At 38.5% G+C, this 22,208-nt stretch overlaps 1 protein-coding gene across 2 annotated transcripts in view; it reads left to right on the top strand.

The window, feature by feature from the left end:
- Ap3s2 (adaptor related protein complex 3 subunit sigma 2) overlaps nucleotides 1-22,208 on the top strand; it is a 48,818-nt gene that overhangs the window by 13,537 nt on the left and 13,073 nt on the right. For both annotated transcript variants that reach the window (XM_027920347.2, XM_027920355.2), the window contains exon 4: nucleotides 2,311-2,382. In XM_027920347.2, the coding sequence (XP_027776148.1) occupies nucleotides 2,311-2,382 (72 nt within the window). The remainder of the gene's footprint in view (nucleotides 1-2,310; nucleotides 2,383-22,208) is intronic.

Below are 22,208 nucleotides of genomic sequence, written 5' to 3' on the forward strand. Positions count from 1 at the left end.
TGCTGATAGGGAACCTGTAAATACAGAAGGCTGACTATGTGAGAGTTTATTTTACTTGTAGCTTTTATATATTTGCAAAGTAGATTACCCCAAGGAAGCAGCAGAGGGCTTCTGAGCCCAAGGAAGCAGCTGACAAGGAAAGCTGACAGCCTACCTGATAACGCGTTACAGAGTCCCAAAAGGACATAGAGCTTGCAGCATAATCTCAACAGGGGTGTGGGTGTGGAGTGAACAGAAAAAGCTGTTTGGGAACCAGTTAGATCCCTAAGTCCTATAGACATTTCCAGTTGTCTGGGCAATTACCTTGCCCCAAGTATGAGTCTAGAGGTTTAATTCTTACAGAGGGTTAAAGAAAGTGTCTCTGGGGACTGGGGCTTGTAGCTCAGTGGCAGAGTGCTTGCCTAGTGAGGCACTGGGTTTGATCCTTAGCACCACATAAAAATAAACAAATAAAATAAAGGCATTCTGTCCATCTATAACTACTAAAAAAAGGAAGTTCTCTGGTTTGGGGGATACTAGGCATAATCAGTAATGCAAATCAGAGGGATTAAATGAATGTATGCCTCTGATACTAACTTTCCAGCTCTTTTCCCCCATTGGCTCCCAAATTTCTAGCAGCCAGTGCTTTGCTTTCCAGGCAGAAAATAGAAAGAATTCACTGAAGAATTTGACCAATCTAAGCAAAAATTTTAAATGTTTGGGGAGTGGTCAACAAGTAGCATGATTGTACAGCATTTCCAATCTGTTTTTTGTTTTTATGAATGGAAAAAAAAAGTTGATTAGAGGAAGATAATGTGAAATGGAAGAAAGAGATGAAATGAACAAATAGTAAGAAAGCAACTTAGAAAAAGTGGACACCATTCACAGAAAAAAAAGTGAAATGGTAAAATGAATAAAACCTACAGAGAAATATGACAGACAAAAATGAATGCTAAATAAATGAAAACACAGAACAAAATGTTCTCTGAGAGGAAATGGAAAAGAAATAAGAACCTACCTCAGTTAAGTGTTAGAAAATCAAGGTAAGTAACTTTGAGAATGGACAGAGATAGAAAATAGGGGTGGAAAAATAAACAAAACAAAAACAAAAATCCAGAAGACTGAGCACTGGTTAGCAATCCCAGGGCAGGACTTCAAAAGCTTCTCTGTTCCCTGCATCTTGATATCAAGAGTCACCAAGGAAAATACAACTGTTGAGCATTGGATGTAACCATACCTTTCATGGAGAAGAGACAGAGCAAGATCAACCCCAGCAGAGTGCATTAGGCCCTAGTGGATCTCCCTAATAGCCACCACAGGACAGTTTGCCTATGTCACCTACCTTGGGCCACAGCAGAAAGACATTCCTGATTTGGGTCAGTTGGAAACCTCAAGTAAGACCTGTTTTCATGCAGCACTGAACAACTAATGACATTGCTGACTACAAGGCTATTGAAATTAGGTTATTCTCTGAGAGAGAAATCAGAAAGTAAGGAAGGACTGAGGATGTAGCTTAGTGGTAGCCTACAATGTGTAAGAGCTATGTTTGTTCCCTAGCACTACCACCAAAAAAAAAAAAGTTAAGGTATCTGGATAGTAGTCACATGATTATTTTCATTCTGAAAATTAATTAAGACGTGCCTTTATCATTTGAACACTTTTATATTATACTAAAAAGTTAAATTAAAAAATAGCCAGGTATGGTGGTGCATGCCTGTCATCCCAGCAACTTGGGAGGCTAAAAGCAGGAGCATTGCAAGTTCAAAGCCAGCCTCCACAACTTAATGAGGCCATCTCAAAAAATAGAAAGGGCTGGGGATGTGGCTCAATAGTTGAGCACCCCTGGGTTCAATCCCTGGTAACAACCACAACAAAGTGAAAAGTAGTGTAAAAGTTAAATGTGAATATTGTTGATTCATCAAAATATATTTTAAAGTTAATATTAATTAAAAGGAACAGACAACTATTGTTAACGTTGCAATAATGAAATTTTTTTTGTAGAGGTGTATACTGAGGCTTAGGAAAAGGACATGGAATTATAAATAGTTGATATTTTAACTTGTTATTATTTTATGCAATTAGCATCTTATAATAAAAAGGAAAGAATGCCACATGTGTCTACTTGGTTGTACTGTTGTACCAAAAATAAGGTTTTCCTGTCTTAGGTTGTCCCCCTGAATTGGGATAAATACGGCTAATTGTGGAAACAAAAGGGAGGATTTCTTTGTTTTTGAGATTTATCGTTATGCTCCTTTTACTTTGAAATGTAATATTTATATTAATCTGTGAATATGTTCTCATTTCTGTTCTTTATTTCTCCTTGTTTTCTAGGTTTTTGTGGAGACTCTGGATAAGTGTTTTGAAAATGTTTGTGAATTGGATTTGATCTTCCATATGGATAAGGTACATTCTCTCTCAAACCAGGGTTACTGAAAAACTGTGAGCCTATAGCATCTTTAGCCACCTTTACATCTTCATGTTCTTTCTCTTCGTTTTACTCTGATATAGTCCTATGACCTATTTATGTTTAATAACTTTGGTTTAGGGCTTTTTTTTTTTTCTAAGATCTATCAATTGTTTTAACATCTACAAGATTATCACTGGGCCTATATTGTGGTTCATCTGTTCATAGGCTTCTTGGTGTAGAGCAGTGATAACTCTAGAGTAAGTGGCCACATAGTTTTATATTGCTTATAAAATAAGTTTCATAGGCATAAGCCAAAATGATAATGAATCTTTGGAATAATTATAATACCAGGGCTTTGACTTAGTAAAATTTATATCTTTCCTAAGGGGTAATGTAGTGACTAATATACCTGTGACATAATTTGAGGTCAGGCAATACTCTGTAGGAAAGCACACTCCGAGTCAGAATTCAGAACAAGTAGTGTTCTTAGATTTTTTTTCTAGCATAACTGGGACATGGCCTGTGTCCTAGCATGCCAAGTTAAACATAGATGATAGCCAGCAAGGGGATAGAAACATTTCATCCAGCTGGGCATGTGCTGTCCCTAGTGCTGTTTGTGGTAAATTAGCTAATTGTTGTCACTGTGGTTCATGGCCCTTGGAGCAAGTTAGAACTTTGGGGAAACTACTGCTCATTGGCCATGATCCTTTATTAATCTGTTTTTATCATGACAGAGCAGTTTTGAGGTCCATCTTTGGTAGCAGCTGCCATCTGGGGGAAATCTCTTGTTTTCCAGTAGGATCTTCTTAAGTCTCAGTTGACTCGACCAGGCTTTGCAGATGCCACTTTTGGGGCTGTTGCAGTCAGTGGGTTCTTGTTTGGATGTTGGAAAGGAGTAAAGTTTTCTTTGAACATTCAGCTTGACTCTGGCTTCGGCTTCGGCTTTATCAGCAACTTGGTGCAGGAGAATCATGGAACCCTATTCCTTAGATAGACCTGACTTGGAACTCTGAGAGTTTGCAAAGTATCCAGAGCTCACTGATACTTTTGAGGTAGTCACTCTCCCTTTCATTTGAAAGGATCTTGGAAATTTCAGAAATCTCTTGGCCCTTTCTCTTTGCAAATACTAGAATTATTTTGTGCTTGTCAGTTATTAAATGTGCTACAATGTTGTACACTTTGTTAAGAAGAGCAAATAGTCCAAATCTAGTTCTCTTCTATACTAGTGACAGAAAAAAAAAAAAAAGAATAATATTAAGAAACTTGAGAATATGAGGGGAATGGAGCAGTGTCTCCATATGCCTTGTCATTATTATTTTAAAACACCATTAAAATGTAAAATGGGGCTAGGATTTTTAGGCTCTGCAGTAGAGCACTTGCCTAGCATGGTGAAGTACTGGGTTCGATTCTCAGTACCACGTAAATAAATAAATAAAATAAAGGTCCATTGACAACTAAAAAAATTTTTTTTTGTAAAATATGAGGTATTACCTTGATGGTTACCACCTGGTGTGCAAAGTGAGTTTCTTTGTGGATACTACCTGATGTTTATTAAGCCAGAGATGAATTTCTTCAATATCTTGAGCAAAGATTAAGGGATAGATTTTACTGGGTGAAAGGGAATTTTTCCAATCAAGAGAAGAGAAGGTATAGATCCCTCATCCTCCCATTGTCCCCCTGGATGTTTGTTGGGGCTAGTTTCTGCTGGAGTGGCTCCTCCTTGCCCGCTCCCCCAGTGTTCTTTCTTTATCAGGCAACTGTAGGGAGTACAGAGATACACAAAGTTCTAAAGACTCCAGACAGTCTGCATTTGTATATCAGTTGTTTTTTTTTTTAAATAGGAAAGAACTCTTGCTTTTTTTTTTTTTTTAAGAGAGAGAGAGAATTTTTTAATATTTATTTTTTAGTTTTCGGCAGACACAACATCTTTGTTTATATGTGGTGCTGAGGATCGAACCTGGGCCGCACGCATGCCAGGCGAGTGCGCTACCGCTTGAGCCACATCCCCAGCCCTGTATATCAGTTGTTTATAGAAGTTTGAGATGCTAGATACCTAAAAACTTGGGGACTTATGGGTTGTTACACCTTGAGGAGACAGTGGTAGGTATTATGGAAAGTTGAAATTGAGTGTAGCCCTTCTCATTTGGAAGAGAGGGAGCCCCCCAGTCCAACCTAGTTCATGAGAATGCTTTCAAGGTAACTTTCAGAATTACAAAATACTGTTTTATGTCTTAACTCCTTTGCTTGATGTTGGTTATAAGAATCCAATTTGTCATGAGTAGCCTTAGAAGGTTTCATTTCATTCTGCATAGGATTCCATTATATGAATATACTATAATTTATTTATTCATTGTGTGATTTAGATTGTGTATGAAATATTCTGGCATGAATATTATTAAAAGTTTATGATATCATACATTTCACTTGTAACAGTTATAACTCTTGATAATGGAATTGGTGGGTCATAGGTGGGGTCCCTAAGGAGAAGAAGGGGAAGCACAAGAGGCCCAAGACCTGATAAGCCTCAATGTAAGCCACAGTACCTGCCCCTTTAGTAGGTATTTCCAAACTTTTCCAGAGTGCTTTTATTAATTTATATTCCCACCAATGGGCTGAGTATTCCCATGCCTCCATATCCTTACCCGAAATTTATTCTCAGTGTGGTCATCATCAGAACCATTAATCAGATATTTCTAGGTCTTTCTCCTTCAGGACATATGGTAAAATTATAATTCTGTGCCCTCTTAAATTAACTATAGCTGTGTGATTTGTTTTAGCCACCAAAATGTGAATTTAGCTAAGGATATGTGAGTGAAAGTGATGCATGTCACTTCTAAGAACAACTTTTAAGAGCTGTACACAAGTTTGTCTTGTTTTTCTGCATTGGTAATCATGGATTAAGCATGGCCACGGAAGCTTCCTCTGTCTTGGTCCTGAGTAAGGGTGAAGGAGAGTGAGTGCCCCCAAGTGGACAATTTTGATCAGTGTAGTAGATGTGTAGTGTATTGCATTGTGACATGCCTGGAATTTCTCTGATAATTCACAAAGATGAGCATTGTTTCTTATGTTTATTGGCCACTGGGAGATCCTTTTTGGTGAAGTATTTATTACCTTGGTCTTTGTTCATTTTTATATTAGATTATCTGTTTTAAAATTCTATTTGTAGAAGTTCTTTTTTTATTTATTTGTTTATTTATTTTTAATTGTAATTACCAGGGGTTGAACCCAGGGGTGCTTACCCATTGAGCTACATTCCCCTTTTTATTTTTTTTATTTTGAGACAGGGTCACACTAAATTGTTTAGAGCCTTACTAAATTGCTGAGGCTGACTTTGAATTTGCGGTCTTCCTGTCTTAGCATCTCAGGTTGATGAGATAATATGTGCCACCCTGTCCAGTCATAGAAATTCTTTTTATTTTTGTGCCAGGGATTGAACCCAAGGGCATCTAACCACTGAGCCACATCCCTGACTCTTTTTACTTTTTTTTTTCTTCAATTTTGAGAAGAAAGCAATTAAGACAGTGTGGTATGGAATAGAACTAGAAAAACAGGACAGAATATAGAAACAGAGCCACATAGATATGGATTCTTACATCATTATAGAGGTGGCACTATTTGCGTAGGTCCTTGCTAAGTTGCTAAGGCTTTGAACTTGAGATCCTCCTGCCTCAGCCTCTCTACTAATTGGGATTGCAGGCATGTGCCACTATGCTTAGCTCTTCTCTTATGTTTATAATATCATTCCACTTCTGATGAACACAAGTTCCTAATTTGAATTGGGGAAGAATTTATCAGTTTTTTTAAGGGCTTTCACGTCTTTTTCGGGAAATCTTTTTCTTTCCCTATGGTTATAAAAATGTCTTTGGTGCTGGGGATGTAACTCAGTGGTAGAGCACTTACCTAACATGCGTGAGACCCTGGGTTTGAGCCCCAGTAATGCAAAAAATAAAACAACAACAACAACAAAAAAAAACTTCTGTAAAATCTTTAAAATTGCAATTCACCTTGAGTAGATGGTAAGGTCTAATGTCACTTTCTTCCCTAATATAAACATCTGAGGATTCTAGCACCACCTTTTGAAAAGATCCTCCTTTCTCAGGGCTGAGGTTGTGGCTCAGTGTTAGAGCGCTTGCCTAGCATGTGTGAGGCACTGGTTTCAATCCTCAGCACCACATAAAAATAAATAAATAAAATAAAGGTATTGTGTTCATCTGCAACTAAAAAAAATATTAAAAAATAAAGATTCTCCTTTTTCCTCTAGTGCCACCTCTATAATGATGTAAGAATCCATATCTATGTGGCTCTGTTTCTATATTCTGTCCTGTTTTTCTAGTTCTATTCCATACCACACTGTCTTAATTGCTATAGTTTTTTAGGATGTTTTTAAAACTGTTGAGAGAGAAATTATACCTCATCTGATTCAAATGTAAAAAAAAAAAAAAAAAATCTTAAAGAGAGGAAAACATACCCACTTTCTTCTTTCTTCTTCTTTAAGAGTAGCTTGGCTGCTCTTGTTCTCTCCTTTTTAGAGTCTGCTTATAAATGATCTACACACATCCCTGTTGGGATTTTGATTGGAATTGCATCAAATCCATGGAATGTTTAAGGAGAATTTACATTTTTACAGTATCAGATTTTAGCCATAGTATGGTATCTCTCTCCATTTCTTTAGGTCTTTGAAGTTTTTCAGTGAACATTTATAATTCTATCCCCATAGAAGTTTTACATATGTTTTCATAAATTTTACCCTAGATATATGTGGGATTTATGTTATATTTGTCTTTTTTTGTGAGTGTGGCGCTTGTGATCAAACCCAAAGCCTCACATATACTAGGCAAGTGCTCTACCACTGAACCATACCCCAATCCTAGATACCTGTTTGGTTTTTTTTAATATGGTACTTGGAATCATTTTTATTTATTGGTGTTATATAGAAAATAACTTTGTTTTTATTTGTTATCAAAAACAGAGTTCATATTTAATGCTTACGCTCCTGACATTTTATCTGTGACCATTTTGCTTATTTCTTTCCAGTCCTTGTACCTTTTCATCTTTTTTTTTTTCTTTTCTTCCTTATTCTGCTGACTAGGATCTCCAGTGTTGTATTGAATAGAAGTGGGGATAGTGGTCATCATGTCTTATACCTTTTCAAAAAGAGCTTTCATCTTGTCACTGTGAAACATAGTATTTGCTGTAGAGTTTTTGTAAATATTTTTTATCAGGTTAAGAAAAAAAAATTTCCTTCTCTTCCTGGTGGGTTTTTAATCTTGAAAGGATGTTAAATTTTATTAAAAGCTTTTTTTTTCCATCTCCTGAGGTAATCATGATTTTTTTGCCTCATTATTCTAATGCTGCTTTTTAAACATCTATGAGGATATCTGCTAAGACATAAAGTAATTCCAGTTCTATTTTTATTGGACATGGCTTTTAAAAGGAAATAAAAGGCCATAAAATTGTTGCTTGTTCTCATATGTCTTATCTTCAAATAAGTTCCATAAAGTATTTTGCTGCTGCTGCAAATTTAGCTTACTGTTTATAAAACTGTTTATTTTTAGTTTATGTGGCACTGGGAAATGACTGTTCATATCTTCTGAGGTTTTTGAAAAATGATGGTGCAAGGAGTCAGAATCTTCTCTTAGTCAGCTTTAAAATGTCCGAAGGTGTTTTTCAGCAGGTGATTTCCTTTTATGAGATTTCCAGCTTATCTTTGCCCTCATATAAAAGCAGTTCCTAATTCAGGTATGCCTTCTACTAATAATAGAACCTGTGTAGTTGCATGTGCACACACATGTGTGGTTTTTAAATTTTTACTTATATATGCAGAAGACCTGTCATAAGACAACAGGAGTATCACTGTGAGCTCTATCTTTCTTAGTTGAAGACTCTCCCCACCTTAGGGTTGAAAGGTGGGAATCAGTCCTTAGCCATAGGATATCTGCATTAACTAGTCCTGGGTAACTGCCTATCACCTTATGTGGATGTGGCTAGAGTAGCAGGCCTATGTAAAAATCAAATAGGACCAAATTCTTGCTGCTGTGGCAGGTTGCTTATTTCTCATCTTGTGCTTTGTCAGTTTCCTAAATTGTTTTTGTTAATATTCTTTTTTTCACAGCTTTTATCTTCTTTTTTTCTTGTCTCTTCTCAATGTATATCATAATCTTGCTTTTACAACTGGTTTTTGAGGTGTTTTTGTTTTTCTGTTTTTAAATCCCCAGATCACTCTGACCTCTCATAGACTACAGCTCTCCCTATGCATCTGTTGCTCCCTCCTAACTGTAGTTTCATTTCCATATTTCATTTAAGATAAATTTCTTGACTGAGTGGTTTACATTCAGTCTTTTGGTTCTCTTTCATCTATTCTCTTTCTAGAACTCTATAACCTGGTTTTCACTCCTGCCCAAAATTCTTGAATAATTTCCTAGTCATCAAATCCTATAGCTGTTTCCTGGTCATCATAATATGTTGTGTCTAATTATGCACTTGGGAAATTTAACATTAATAAAACCTGTTTTCCAATATTAGTTTATATTAAAACTTCCCCAATTTTCCTGGAATATTCTTTATATACCATATTTTTTTAAATCCCAGTTTTAATTATGATTCAAGTATTGCCTTTAGTTTTCACGTCTCTTGATTTCAATTGTGTCTAACAGATTTTGTAACCTTATTCTCCATTCCTTTTTTTTTTTTTTTTTTGGACTCTACATACTAGAATTAGATTCATTTTCCTGAACTATTCCTTATACTACCTTTGACCCCTTGGTCAGATATTCAAGGCTCTCCACAGTTTGTTCCTATCCTGTCTTGGCTTTATGTAGCATTGCTTCTTGCCAGATACTCTCTGCTTCTGCCAGGTCTTAATCACTTTTCTAATTCCTACCTCAGAACTCTCCCCAAATTTGACTTCACTTTTTTTTTTTTTTTTTAAGAGAGAGAGAGAATTTTTATTATTTATTTTATAGTTTTCGGTGGACACAACATCTTTATTTTATTATTATTTTTTTAAAGTGGCACTGGGGATCGAACCCAGCGCCTCATGCATGCCAGGCGAGCACACTACCACTTGAGCTACATTCCCAGCCCAACTTCACATATTTTCATATGCTGAATCCTGCCTATCATTCCAGCCCAGCTCAAATCCTACCACTCTAGAGCTTGTCCTCATCACCTAGCCCATTGTGATCTTTTTGGACCCTTGTATAGTAAAATTTCTATCCCTATGAGACCCTAATTTATATGTTTAGATTTTTATCCTGCTTGATTACACTGTTATTTTTTTTGTTGATGTTGTTTTTATCCTCGTATCCCCCACCAACTCTAACATAGTGTCTTTTATTAAGTGGGGCTACTCTTCAGGGGAGTAGTGTTCCTGAAGAGTTCCCAGGATTCTAGCCCTATAAACTTATTTGCAATTTAAACTGTCAGAAGTTAAGGTCTGATTTTATGGTCTTGGAGTAGCCATCAACTCTTGGACTGTGCTGTTTGGAATTTATCTTGCCCAGGGCAATTGATTCCCCTTTGCTTTCTGAATTCCCCAAACATAGTTCAACATCATGACTGAGTTGGGTGTTGGTGTTAATTGTGGTAAATTGAATTTTGTTTGAAGAAAACTATGTGGATGACCTAATATTCTAATCTACCATTGTCTCAACAGCTAAGTGGGGCTTGGAACTCAATTGGGCTTTCAAGATTTAGTCATCAAAAGTCACAATTCAATGGCTATGTGGAGGGGTTAGGCAGTATAGATATCAGTCTGCAGTGGGCTGTCTCAGGAGAGTAGGACCTATACTTCTGGGTAGACTTGTTCAAGATAACCTTGTAGTATAGGATTAAAATCTCTGCAAAGTATTTTGCTGAAATGGGAAAATACCGAGGATTCCAAACTATACTTGTGAGTGCTGAGATGAAGGATCATAAGCAGTAATAATGGATTGTATTCATCAGATGTCCCTTCTCAGGACAGATCTAGTGATAACAAGGCTCATTAATGCTCTCCACACCCTAGTGATTTTGAAACAGGTGACTTGATCCCTAGTCTCCAGAAATGGAAGAGTGAAGGACACATATTTTATTTTTAATGAAGGTGGAGGAGTTGTTTTGGCCTAGAAGAAGAACAAGACATTCTGTTTGAGTTTCAGTTCTTGTAAAAGGTGCTGGTTGGCGTGTCTGACCATCCCTGACCACCTCTGTTTCTCTAATCCAAGAGAGAAGAGGGGAGCCGAAGCCAACCTTGTGTTTTGTGACATCTCCAGTCCTTCTCTGCTGATACTTGGTAGATAAGAATTTTGTATCAGGATTGGGTTTTTTTGCTTAAGCATGAGGAAATTTACTATCTCATGCCCAAAGGCCAGCTGGAGGGGGGAATTAAAGGATGACTGAGACAATAGTTTGATATTGTCTTCAAAGACCCAGATACCATCAAACCATCTGTTATCTTCACTCCTTCATGATGGCTACAGATGTTTATGTTTCAGAGGCCAGTATCTTATTCCCTCAGGACACCTAGAAATTAGAAATAATTTCCAAGATTTCTATAGTTTATTTAAAAAGAAAAGATTGCTTCAAACTATACCTAATATCTCCCCAGTATACACTGTTGTTATTTCAACTTTGCTCAGCCTCCATGCAAACTCTCATTGGTTGCCTGCTACTTGAAATAACAGGAAGCCTCTTTGGTTTGTTTGGTTATTCTTTATTACTGGTTAAGAGCAGTAGGAAACCTAGTGTACACAAAACAGCAAAATTTGACTTAAAGCTATAAGTCAGGCAGCCTTTTCAATAAAATCTGGTGGTTGTCAAACCAGTCAAGAGCAAAGCTAATTACCAGCGGTATTGCTTCATGAGTTGCACATGAAATAAACTATATACCATGTTGGCTGCTGCTTTGTAAATGTCCTTTAAGGCTGGAATTGAGATTCGATTCTACTGTTGTTGCTCTTATTCCTTATATTACAGAAGAGGGTGAGCCGACTCTGAGACAAGGAGCAGAACTTCTTGAGCCCTAGTGAAAAAACCCTATGCTAGGCTTGATTTTTCTATCAGTCAGCCTAGACTCAATAATACATAACTCCAAAATCCCAATAGCTAGGGAAGTACAGTCCTATCTTGTCCCCAGGAGGGAGGATTTATATGTATCACTCATGTTTAGTGTCCACTGTGTTGTGTCTATTTAGTATAGTCACCTGGGAGTTCAGGCTGATGAAAGTCCTCCTCACCTTGTGTTTCTTTTTTTATATATATACCTTTATTTCATTTATTTATTTTTATGTGGTGCTGAGGATTGAACCTAGGGCCTGGGACGTGCTAGGCGAGTGCTCTACCACTGAGCCTCAACCCTAGCCCTCTCACCTTGTGTTTCTACCTGGGTACTTGTGTGTTGGCTCTCATAGTGATATAGCCCATCACCCATTTCAGTAGTCAGTTTAAGACAGATTGACTATGCCCAAGGGGCTAGGGAAGTACAGTCCTACCTTGTCCCCAGGAGGGAGGAGAACCTGGAATAGTTAGGTTGTGTGTGGGATTTTTTGTTGTTGTTGTTGTTCTTTTTAGTTATACATGACAGAGGAATGTATCTTGACATATTATACATACATAGAGTATAACTTCCCATTCTTATGGCTGTACTTGATGTAGAGTTACGCTGGTTGTGTATTCATATATGAACATAGGAAAGTTATATCCGATTCATTCTGTCTTTCCTATTCCTATTCCCCTCCCTTCCCTTCATTCCCCTTTGTCTAATCCAGTGAACTTCGGTCACCCCCACTCCATTGTGTGTTAGTGTCTGCATATCAGAGAGAACATTTGGCTTTTGTTTTTTTGGGGGAGGGTTAGCTTATTTCAATTACCATGATAGTCTCCAGTTCCATCCATTTACTGGCAAAGGCCATAATTTCATTCTTCTTTATGGCTGAGTAATATTCCATTGTGTGTGTGTGTGTGATTTCCTTAATCCACTCATCTGTTGAAGAGTGCCTAGGTTGATTCTATAGTTTAGCTATTGTGGATTGAGCTGCTATAAACATTGATGTGGCCTTGTCACTATAGTATGCTGATTTTAATTCTTTTGGGTATATGCCTAGGAGTGGGATAACTGGGTCAAATGGTAGTTTCACTGGAATAGTTTTGAATACTACTAATGACTGCCTCAGTTTTTTTCATATGTTCTTTCAGAGGGAAAGCTGATGTTTGATTCAGTAACACTTTATAGGTGGGAACCTAGAAATTATAGTATTAACAAAAATAGAGGAATGCTCTTATAAGAAGGAGATGTGGTTGAATCTTAAGGAAAGGCATCTCTAACAGAATATTTAGTATTTATTTCTTACATACTTCCCACATGAATTTAAGGCTACTCAAAAAATTAAAATTCCCTGACATAATAAATTGTTTCCCTGTCTGAGGAAAGATCCTCCCTCCTTGTGTGTGCTTTGTACAAACCATCTCACCTCACCTTTGGCTCTCCGACCTTGGTGAAGTACTGACTTCTGTTGAAAATGTTTTTGATTTTTCTCTCTGATTATCAGATAAAAAAACAAACATTTATTAACCATTCACACTGCAAGAAGGGCATTGCTAAATATTGAGATACAAAAATAGTGAAGATAGAGATAAAATTAGTCTTTTAGACAGATTCCTTACCTGCAAGAAGCTCATAGTCGGACTAGAAAGATAGGTCACTTGGATCTCCCTTGGTCTCAGAGTAGATAACACCTTCCCACAACACCTTTTGGAAAGGCGCTGCAAACTGATTGTCTTGTATGAAGGAGCTCTCGTCATACACTGCTTTTATAGAAGTGTTTACAAGCACTGCCTTAGTCATATATGTATAGAATATCTGCATATTGCATTTTATATAGCCAAAGGGCATGTATATTATTTTTACAAAATGATACAATACCTAGCCACAACCTCTTTTATTTAATAATATTGGTAAGAATTGGAGAAAGAAAAATGGTACTTTGAAGAAATAGCTATTTTTGAGGCCAGGCTCAGAAATGGAGGAGGGTGAGATAGATGATACCACACCTGCAGCTTTTTGCTGAGAATTTGGGGCCCTAGGTATGGGATCATTCAGGCAGATCCTTGGCTGAGTGCCTAGCCCCCCAGGTGTGACTTGCCAGATAGCTGGAGAGAAAACGCTGGCAATATGAGGTAGAAAATCAGTGCCAAGTGAGAAGAATAATGAAGGCCGCATAAATTCTGGTAGAAAATAAATCAAGGGAGGGGCTGGGGATGCTATTCAGTGGAAGAGCAGTTGCCTGGCTTTGATCCCCAGTACTGCAGAAAGCCAGGGAAGGGAATCACAGAAAGGCAAATTAATGTTAATTGGCAGCTGCCAAGTGCCAGGCATTGTGCTGGGTACTTTGTTCTTAGTTATTTTTATAAGATAGGTGATAGTATTTCTGTGAAACAGATGAGAAAAGAACTTAAGTTAAAAGTACCTGAAATGTTAAAACCCATATTCTAAGCCACAGAGTTAAGAATTTTAAAGCATGACTGTTAAGATAGATATATGTGTAAAAATGTATATGATTTGTCAACTTCTTTTTCCAAAAACCAAAATTTTAGGAGACAAAACAGTAGGAACAAAGGTATAACAGAAGGTGGGAAGGATATGTGTGTGATGGGGATAAGGGCCACAAAGATTTGAAGCTGTGCATAAAACCTGGCTAGACAGTGGGTCTCCTGGCAGAAACACTGTTGGCATTTTGGGTAGTATGATTTCATTGAATTGCTGGTGTTTGGTATCCCTGGCCCCTCCTGCTAAATATCAATGGGGCACCCACCTGATCCATTTTCAAAGACCCTCTGGGGTGGGAGTGGTACTGTCTTAGATTAAGTGCAGTGAGTTGGAACACTGAGTGTGGGAGTTTTGAAGAAGTAGACAACAGTGTGGAGAGCCTTGTCTCTGTGTTGCTGAACACTTTCCAGGGCCCATTTTCACAGAGCATTTCTGACGCTTCCTCATTCTTAAAACATTCTTTGTTCTTAGTTTCCGTGACATACATTCCACTTGGTATTTTTTCTCTTTCTGACCATTCTTTCTGGCCTTCTGGGTTTCTTATCTTCTAAAGGGTTCCTTTCCTCTTTTCTTTTAGATACTTCCTTCTCAGGAAATCTCCTACAATCCTATGACTTCACTTATCTGTTTACTGGTTGACTCCTCAGTGCCATCTGAACTCACTGCACTTCATACTCCAAAATAGAACCTCTAACCCCTTCATCTCCAAACAGTTCTGGCTTACCCTTCAAGGAAGGTTTGTCCTTAGAAAGCGATTCCTGGCATTCACCTCCCATACATAGATAGAAGTAGGCAGACTTGTCTGGTTTCCCCAGCACTCGTAACTTTTGTTGTGGCATCTAGGATTTTTTTTTTTTTTTTTTTTTTTTTTTGCTTATTTGCATGGTTAAGAGCACACACCCCAGAGCCTACGTGGCCAGGCTTGAATCCTGATTCTGCCACCTGTGAACTATAGGACTTGTACCTTGTGTGTGATATAAAGTACTTAGAATGGTGCCTACACATAATATTTCATTATTGTGTTGGCTTTCCCCACTAGATAGAACTCTGAAGATTGGGATTGGACTGTCTTGTTCACCACCATATTTCTAGTTGTTTCCACCATATTTTCAGTTGTCTTGTTAACCACCATATATCCACTAGTTGACACATACTGATCATTTAATTACTGTTGAATTCATATATCTATCTAGGGAAACAGTTAATAAAACATCTTCATGAATCTTCCATATGGTGTAAGAGAGAAAATAAACATGATAAGTAGTGGTAACTTAGGGAAGAAAGCACAGTAAGATAAGGGTTGGATAGATATGACTTGATGTTTTATATAGGGTATTCAGGGAAGGTGTCTGATTAGATAGCATTTGAGCAGAAACCTGAACATAGAGAAGTAAGAAATATGTGGCTCTCCAGAGAACATTCCAGCTAGATAGCACAAAGTCCTTGAGAGGCAAGGAGTGTTTGAAAGACAGCAGGCAAGCCATTATGGCTGGATCTTAGTGAGCAAGGTGGGAAGGAATAGAAGATGGGGGGAGAGAGAGGGAGGTCACTATAGGTCATGGTTATAGAAGAAACTGGTAAGGGTTATTGACTGCAGAGGCAAACTAGAGAAGTTCAGGGACTAACTTTTCAAAAATGTTATAACATGCACATGTTGTCTGTGTATCCTTTTGGGTTTTTTAGGCCCAATGCACTGAAGAGTACAGGCATACCTCTTCCCCCCCTCCCCCCGTCCCCGCCCTCTATCTCCCTCCCTCTTTCATCTTTATTGCCTAGCATAGCAAACAGTCAAATCACTCTCTGCTGCTGTAAAGCAAAGTCTGAAATTGGGGCCAATAAAATGATTGTTTACAGATTGTCCCTTCCCTGGCCTAGGACCTGTGATTAACTCCCAGAGCACAGGTGGGGAGGGCCAAGGGAGTGTGTGCACAGTGAAGGTAACGGATCAGAGTCCGCTTCAGGACACATTTTGAATCTGAGTTGATAGTTGATAGATTTACATACTTGGTGAAAACAGTACACCACATTTATGTCTTGGTCACTATTAAATCTTTGTCACTGAATGTTATCACTTCAAGAGTTAAGGTTCACATTCTGTAGAGTAAGTTGTTGAACCTTCTTTTGAAGTCAGCCAGGGCTGAGAGGGATGCCAAGCTATCCTTCCTTATGACTCCTGATAGCACTAAAGGGGAATCATCCTGGCAAACTCGAGCTATTTCCTGGGTTTTGGAAAGTCAGTACATAAATGTGCCTCTTTGGATTTTCAGAAGACACATGCCTGAATTTACCCTATTGGTATTAGGTTTAATGTTGGTTATAGAAGTGATAGGGAAGGACTGTTTACCAGTGTTGGGAAAAGTATAAACGGCAGCCATACCCCAGAGAAAAAAACCCCAACATGGCGCCTAAGCACCTCTTCTTCCTACCTTCTTCTTTTCTGCAGTGGCGCGAAAAGTTCCCGCCCGTGTGAACTCTCCCGCCGGCGCCAATTTCAAACCTCGCTGGCGGGGAACCTTAGCCCCAATGAGAACTAATTCCTGGGCTCCGGAGCTGATATCTGAAAGAACTTGCCAATAAACGGGTTGCCTGCCATTTATCTAAACCCTACCATCTCCCCCTTAGTTCTATATAAGCACACTGCTTTTTGCAATAAAATTGGAATTCTCCCGGCGAAGTGTCTTTGCGTGGGGAATTCTTTCAACCAGCCCTTGGGCTTTTCCTTCATATAGAACAAGTGGGAGTGTGGGCATATTCCCCATAGCTGCTAGCCCTTCTCTTTAGTTAGTCACCCTTGATTATTCATCCACTTTGACTTAGGGTCACAAATCCACATCTGATTCTGACCCAGCCTAAAGACTGGAGCTTCTAAGAGTGTGTAGCACTTCTGCTTCTGAATGACCTGACACTGCTGTACACCAAATCACTCATGTCTCCTGCCTGCTCTACCTCAATTCCTGCCTGCCCCATTTGCCTACTTAACCCCCCCACCCATCTTCTTTCCTTAACTTCCTTACTTCTCAGAGATACCATTTTTCTTCAAGGCATGAAATGTCATGGAGGCCTGCTTGGCTTTCTACTTCTAAGCAGTCACCAGACAACCTTGCTTCTTTTGGTATTTTCTTCAGTTCCACCTCTTCTGGGTACTTGAGTCCAGGCACCTAACCCACTTACAGGATCTCTGGAATGTGGACCCTCCCAGCCCTCAGGTGCTTTGCTCTTGGACACACACCCTCAGGCCCATCAGCTTTTTCCTTCTGCTTTCCATATATCATGCCACTTCTCATTCTGAAACATCTTCTCTCCCCCATCAAGTTTTCTACCTCCAAGATCCAGCTCAGGTTCCAGCTTTGGCAAAGCCTTCTCTGAATTCCACTATTGTAGTTCTCCAAATTATTTGTCTTCTTGCTCATAGTCTAATGTTTTTTTTTTTTTTTTTTAAAGAGAGAGAGAGAGAGAGAACATCTTTGTTTGTATGTGGTGCTGAGGATCGAACCCGGGCCGCACGCATGCCAGGCGAGCGCGCTACCGCTTAAGCCACATCCCCAGCCCTAGTCTAATGTTTTTAATCTGAATTCTTCCCAGTGGATTGTAAACTCCTTTGGAGCAACGTCTGTATGTAACCCATTAATTAACCAAACACTACATAGTTTACATAGAGTTTACAACTCTTGTACATAGTTAGTTGATTGGGTGACTCATAATAGATATGTTTTCTCATTCTGTGAGTTTATTTTCAAAGTATTTTGGGGGTATAAACTTTGATTGGCATAGCTAGAGGCCTATTTGAAAAACTGGATTCTAGTTAGATCTTGACTTTCAAGGTTATGACCTGTGCGTACTCAAGAGTCTCAGGGTAGTAGGACTTGCTCTTTGCCTTTGCTCCTTTGAGAGATGACCTGTGGGTGGACACAAGAGGAGTTGTGTGTTCCTTGCGTGAAGTAGCTTTATGGGCTTCCAACTTCACCAGATTCTAAGAAGGCTATCTTTGTAAAGACATTTTGGTTCCTCAATTTCCTTCGGTTATAAAATCGGGATGTCATATTTCATCAATTCTTAGGCTTGTTCAGGGGATAACATTTATAATTTTAACATCTCAAATCAAAAATTGTCTTATCATAGTTTAATTGGCAGAATTTTCATTTTATAGTCATATGTAATGATATGTTTTACATAAATCAGTGAAGTCTTGGATTTGATGAAATACAGTAACACACCGTTTTTGGTTATTTTGAGAGTTGAACTTAGTAAGTAATTGCTTAGGTCAATAAATGGTGAATTGTCTTTATTTTTACTTTTTTCCTACCAGTCTGTGTCCAGAATTGATCCCTTAAATCTACCCTTTACACACCTACCTAATGACATATTTTAAAATGTGATCTTGATTGTCTACCTTCCTCTTTAAATGATTCAAGGACTCTATGCCTGCAGTGATCTTAAGAAGAAGGGGAAGATGCCCTACTTCTCTTTTCTTCCCCCACTTCCTTGAAACTCTTACAAATGTTAAATGACATCAAATGGTTGAGTGAACTGTGTTATGCAAGTGAATTTCCATGAGTATAGAAAAAAACTGTTGGGACCACCACCAGAAGGATGAAGCTAAGGCCCTCAACATCATATACTACAAGGCCTTCACGAGCTCTCCTAGCCTGCGTTTGTGTCCTCATCTTTTGCCATTTCCTGCTGTAAACTTTGTGCTTCAGCAATACTGAACTATTTGTATGATTTGTCATTAGGTAAGTTATAGTTTTGTAAGTTTTTGACCCAGGTTGAGGAGATCGAGGGAGGCCCTGGGGTATTCCATGGGCTGTGATGTAGAAGGACAGAAATTGTGGGGATAAATGGGATTGTGGCAAAGGTTTGTGGATCCAGGCATTGCATTTAGAATTTCTTTCAATGGTCAAATACATTGTAATTTACTTATCTGTTTGCCATTTGTTCAGATTGGGCAGAATGATAAAATCCCAGGGTAGAGGACAGGGACATTTCCTCAGAGGACACAGATAAGTCCCAGGGATGGGAATGGTTTGATGTGCATTGTAGCTCAATACAGTTAAGAACTATCTGACAGTTATTGTGCTCAACATTGAAAAGGGTAGCTCAGAAATAGTAATGAGCTCTCTTCACCAAGGTGAATGATCTATCACATTAGTGAAGGATTTATTCCGTTTTAAGAGTCACAGAATAGTTTTTAGCATTGAGAAGGAGGTTGGACAAGATGGCTTTGAGTATAACTTTCAAATTCATTAGCAGCTATCAAATACTTCCTATGTATCAGGCATGTAGTAGCTAAGTGCATTATATACTGTATAGTTTATTTCCTGCTTATCTTTTTTAATCCTTAGAGTAGGCCTCGTGCAGCTGGGGTTGTGGCTCAGTGGTAGAGCACTTGCCTTGCATATGTGAGGCACTGGGTTCAATTCTCAGCACCACATATAAATAAATGAATAAAATAAAGGTCTGTCAACAACAACAAAAAATTAAAAAAAAAAAAAGAATAGGTCTTATAACTAAGAACTCTGATTCTCCACATTTTACAGATGAAAAAAACTGAGATTTAGAGATAGGAAGCCTCAGTTTCTCCAAGATCATACAGCTAATAAGTGACAGAGCCAGAATTCTGAGCCTGGACTCTTTGATTCTGGGCCTACACTTTTTCTCCACCATGCTACATCATCTACAGTGTCCCCTTCTGCTTTAAAAGATCTAATTGGGGCCATGTTTTGTTAGCAGATAACCAACCAAGTCAAGGATAAAATTCAAGAGGACAAGGTCTGGATTGTTTTCTAAACTCAGTAGTGTTTGGCATTTGAATCTAGTTCTGCAAACAGGCAGGAGATGAGGGGAGATCTAGGGTAGACTAGAAAGAGAAAGTCCTGCTAGAACATTTTTTAAAAATAAAAATTAGGGAATGTAGTTCAGCAGTAGAGCACCTAGCATGTGCCCTGGGTTTGATCTATAGCATTAAAGAAAAAAAAAAAAAAAATTACAGAGAACCTTAACTAATAATAGTTAATAGTTTTTCAGTTGGTTTGAAAAAAATAATAACATGCAATGAGTGTACTTTGCTGCAGTCAGCTATATATATTCAATACTCAAAGAGCATAAAACATTAAGCCACTGAGTGGTAATCCTTTATTAAAGAAGATTCCTAGAACATGAAGAATAATGAGATGCTAGGTAATTTACCATTCCCTCTGCCTGGATGCCTTTGCCAGTTAATTTCAACCACCCCCTATCCTGTCCCTGACCTAATAGAGTATATTATACTTGGGTCATAGTACTTTTCACAGTCTTCCTTTTATTATAGTTGAATCTGTACATATTTTATCTCCCTTCCTTAATTCCACACCCTTTGAGGACAGGGTTCACATCTTATCTTTATTTCCTCCTCCCATCTCTTAACACTGATGTTAAACATATTTGAAAATAGATGTTGTTACAGATTATGTTCTTTTGGTGAAAATGAATTAATGCCTTGACATCTGGAGAAAACTTGAAATATATGGTAAGAAGACTAGGAAAGATCATAAACATAGTTCAGGAGAAGGTGAACCCTTGTAATCCAGTGACTGAGGAGGCTGAGGCAGGAGAATCACAAGTTCAAGGTCAAACTCAGCAAATTAGCGAGACCTTGTCTCAAAATAAGAAGGGCTAGAGATGTAGCTCAGTGGTAAAACACCTCTGGGTTCAATCCCCTGTATCTCAAAATAAATGAATGAATAAATACAAAGCAAAACTTAGGCAGGTGCACACCTGTAATCCTAGCATCTCGAGATGCTGAAGTAAGGGGACTGCAAGTTCAGAGCCAGCCTCAGCAAAAGCGAGGTGCTAAGCAACTCAGACCCTGTCTCTACATAAAATACAAATAGGACTGGAGATGTGGCTCAGTGGTTGAATGCCCCTAAATTCAATTCCTGGTGCCTCCTAAAATAAAAAAATCTTAACAAAACAGGTTGCCTTCTTGGCCTGTTTTCTGTGCTTCAGCAGGGCTGCTTAAACTTAAAACCCCTCAAAACAGTCAAGAGTAGTTGTGATCTCTGCTAAAATGTCAACTCCTCTGATAAGACACCAATCTACTCTCACATCTCTGTGCTCTCCTCCCCACATACCTGAACACCTGCAATCTTTCAGTTTTCTTTTCTGGGTAGCTGTCACATAGAAAGGAAGAACATGTCTGGTATAGATTGAGGATTCAGTAGTGCTTAGGGGCAACTTTGGGGTTCCTGGAAGGTGTGAATCTCTTGAAAATCTTAAATCAGAGCTGCTGCTTCTTTAAAACAAAGACCTGATAAGCAGTTCTACTGTAAAAATACACAGAAACAGGAAAATAAGACTGTAATTCTTCAGAAAAGAGTTAAATAACTGTCTAGGGTTGAGGGTGTAGCTCAACAGTAGAGCATATGCTTAGTATGTGCAAGGAAAAGAGATAAGTGAAACTGTATGGCAGTACACTGAATTAATTAAGTGCCTCAGTAGACAACCATACTAGGCACAGCGGTGTCACTGAGAGGAAGGTGATTAACTGAACTTAGAGAGGCCTTAGCCTTTCTTGAAATTGTTGGCCCAATCTTTGAGTCTTAGCCTCTTAACCTGAAAGAATGTTAGCATGAAGTACAGTAGAAGGTAGTGAGGATTAGGATTAGCAAATAGCAGCAAGTTGGCAGCACTGTTACCTGTGTTCTAATTCAGAGACATGCTTTCCACCAAGATGTCCCAGCAGGTTAGACAGGTTTAGTTTCGTTTAATTTACTTTACAGTACTGGAATTCGAACCTGGGGTCTCTCACTTACTAAGCACACACTCTAGCTACATTTAACTCTCTTCTGATAACTTCCATTTTTATTTTCCTGTTTTGTGTGTTTTTACAGTAGAGCTACTCATCAGGCCTTTGTGGGCCACAGAAACTCTGATGTAAGCTTTTCAGGAGATTCATACCTTCCAGGAACCCTGAAGTTGTCCCTAAACACTGCTGAATCCTCATCCTACACCAGATGTTCTTCCTTTCATCTCTTAGTAAACTGGGTCACTGAAAGCAAAAGTAAAAAATTCTGTGTCCCTGTCCTGATTGGGGCATTCATACTGCCTCTAGGGAGTGTGATGAGGAGGGTCTTAAACAGATAACTTCTGTTGACAGAAAATAAGTAGGGGGCCATTTTGGATGCCCAGTGGATCCAGTTACAAAAGCATGCACCTTCAGGAGAGGGAGGACGCTATAATAACTTCCCAGAAATGAAAACTGAAAGGTTGCAGATGTCCAGGTGTGTGGGAAGGAGAGCACAGAGATGTGAGAATAGTTTA

Source organism: Marmota flaviventris, chromosome 2, assembly GCF_047511675.1.
Source record: "Marmota flaviventris isolate mMarFla1 chromosome 2, mMarFla1.hap1, whole genome shotgun sequence".
Lineage (NCBI taxonomy): Eukaryota > Metazoa > Chordata > Mammalia > Rodentia > Sciuridae > Marmota > Marmota flaviventris.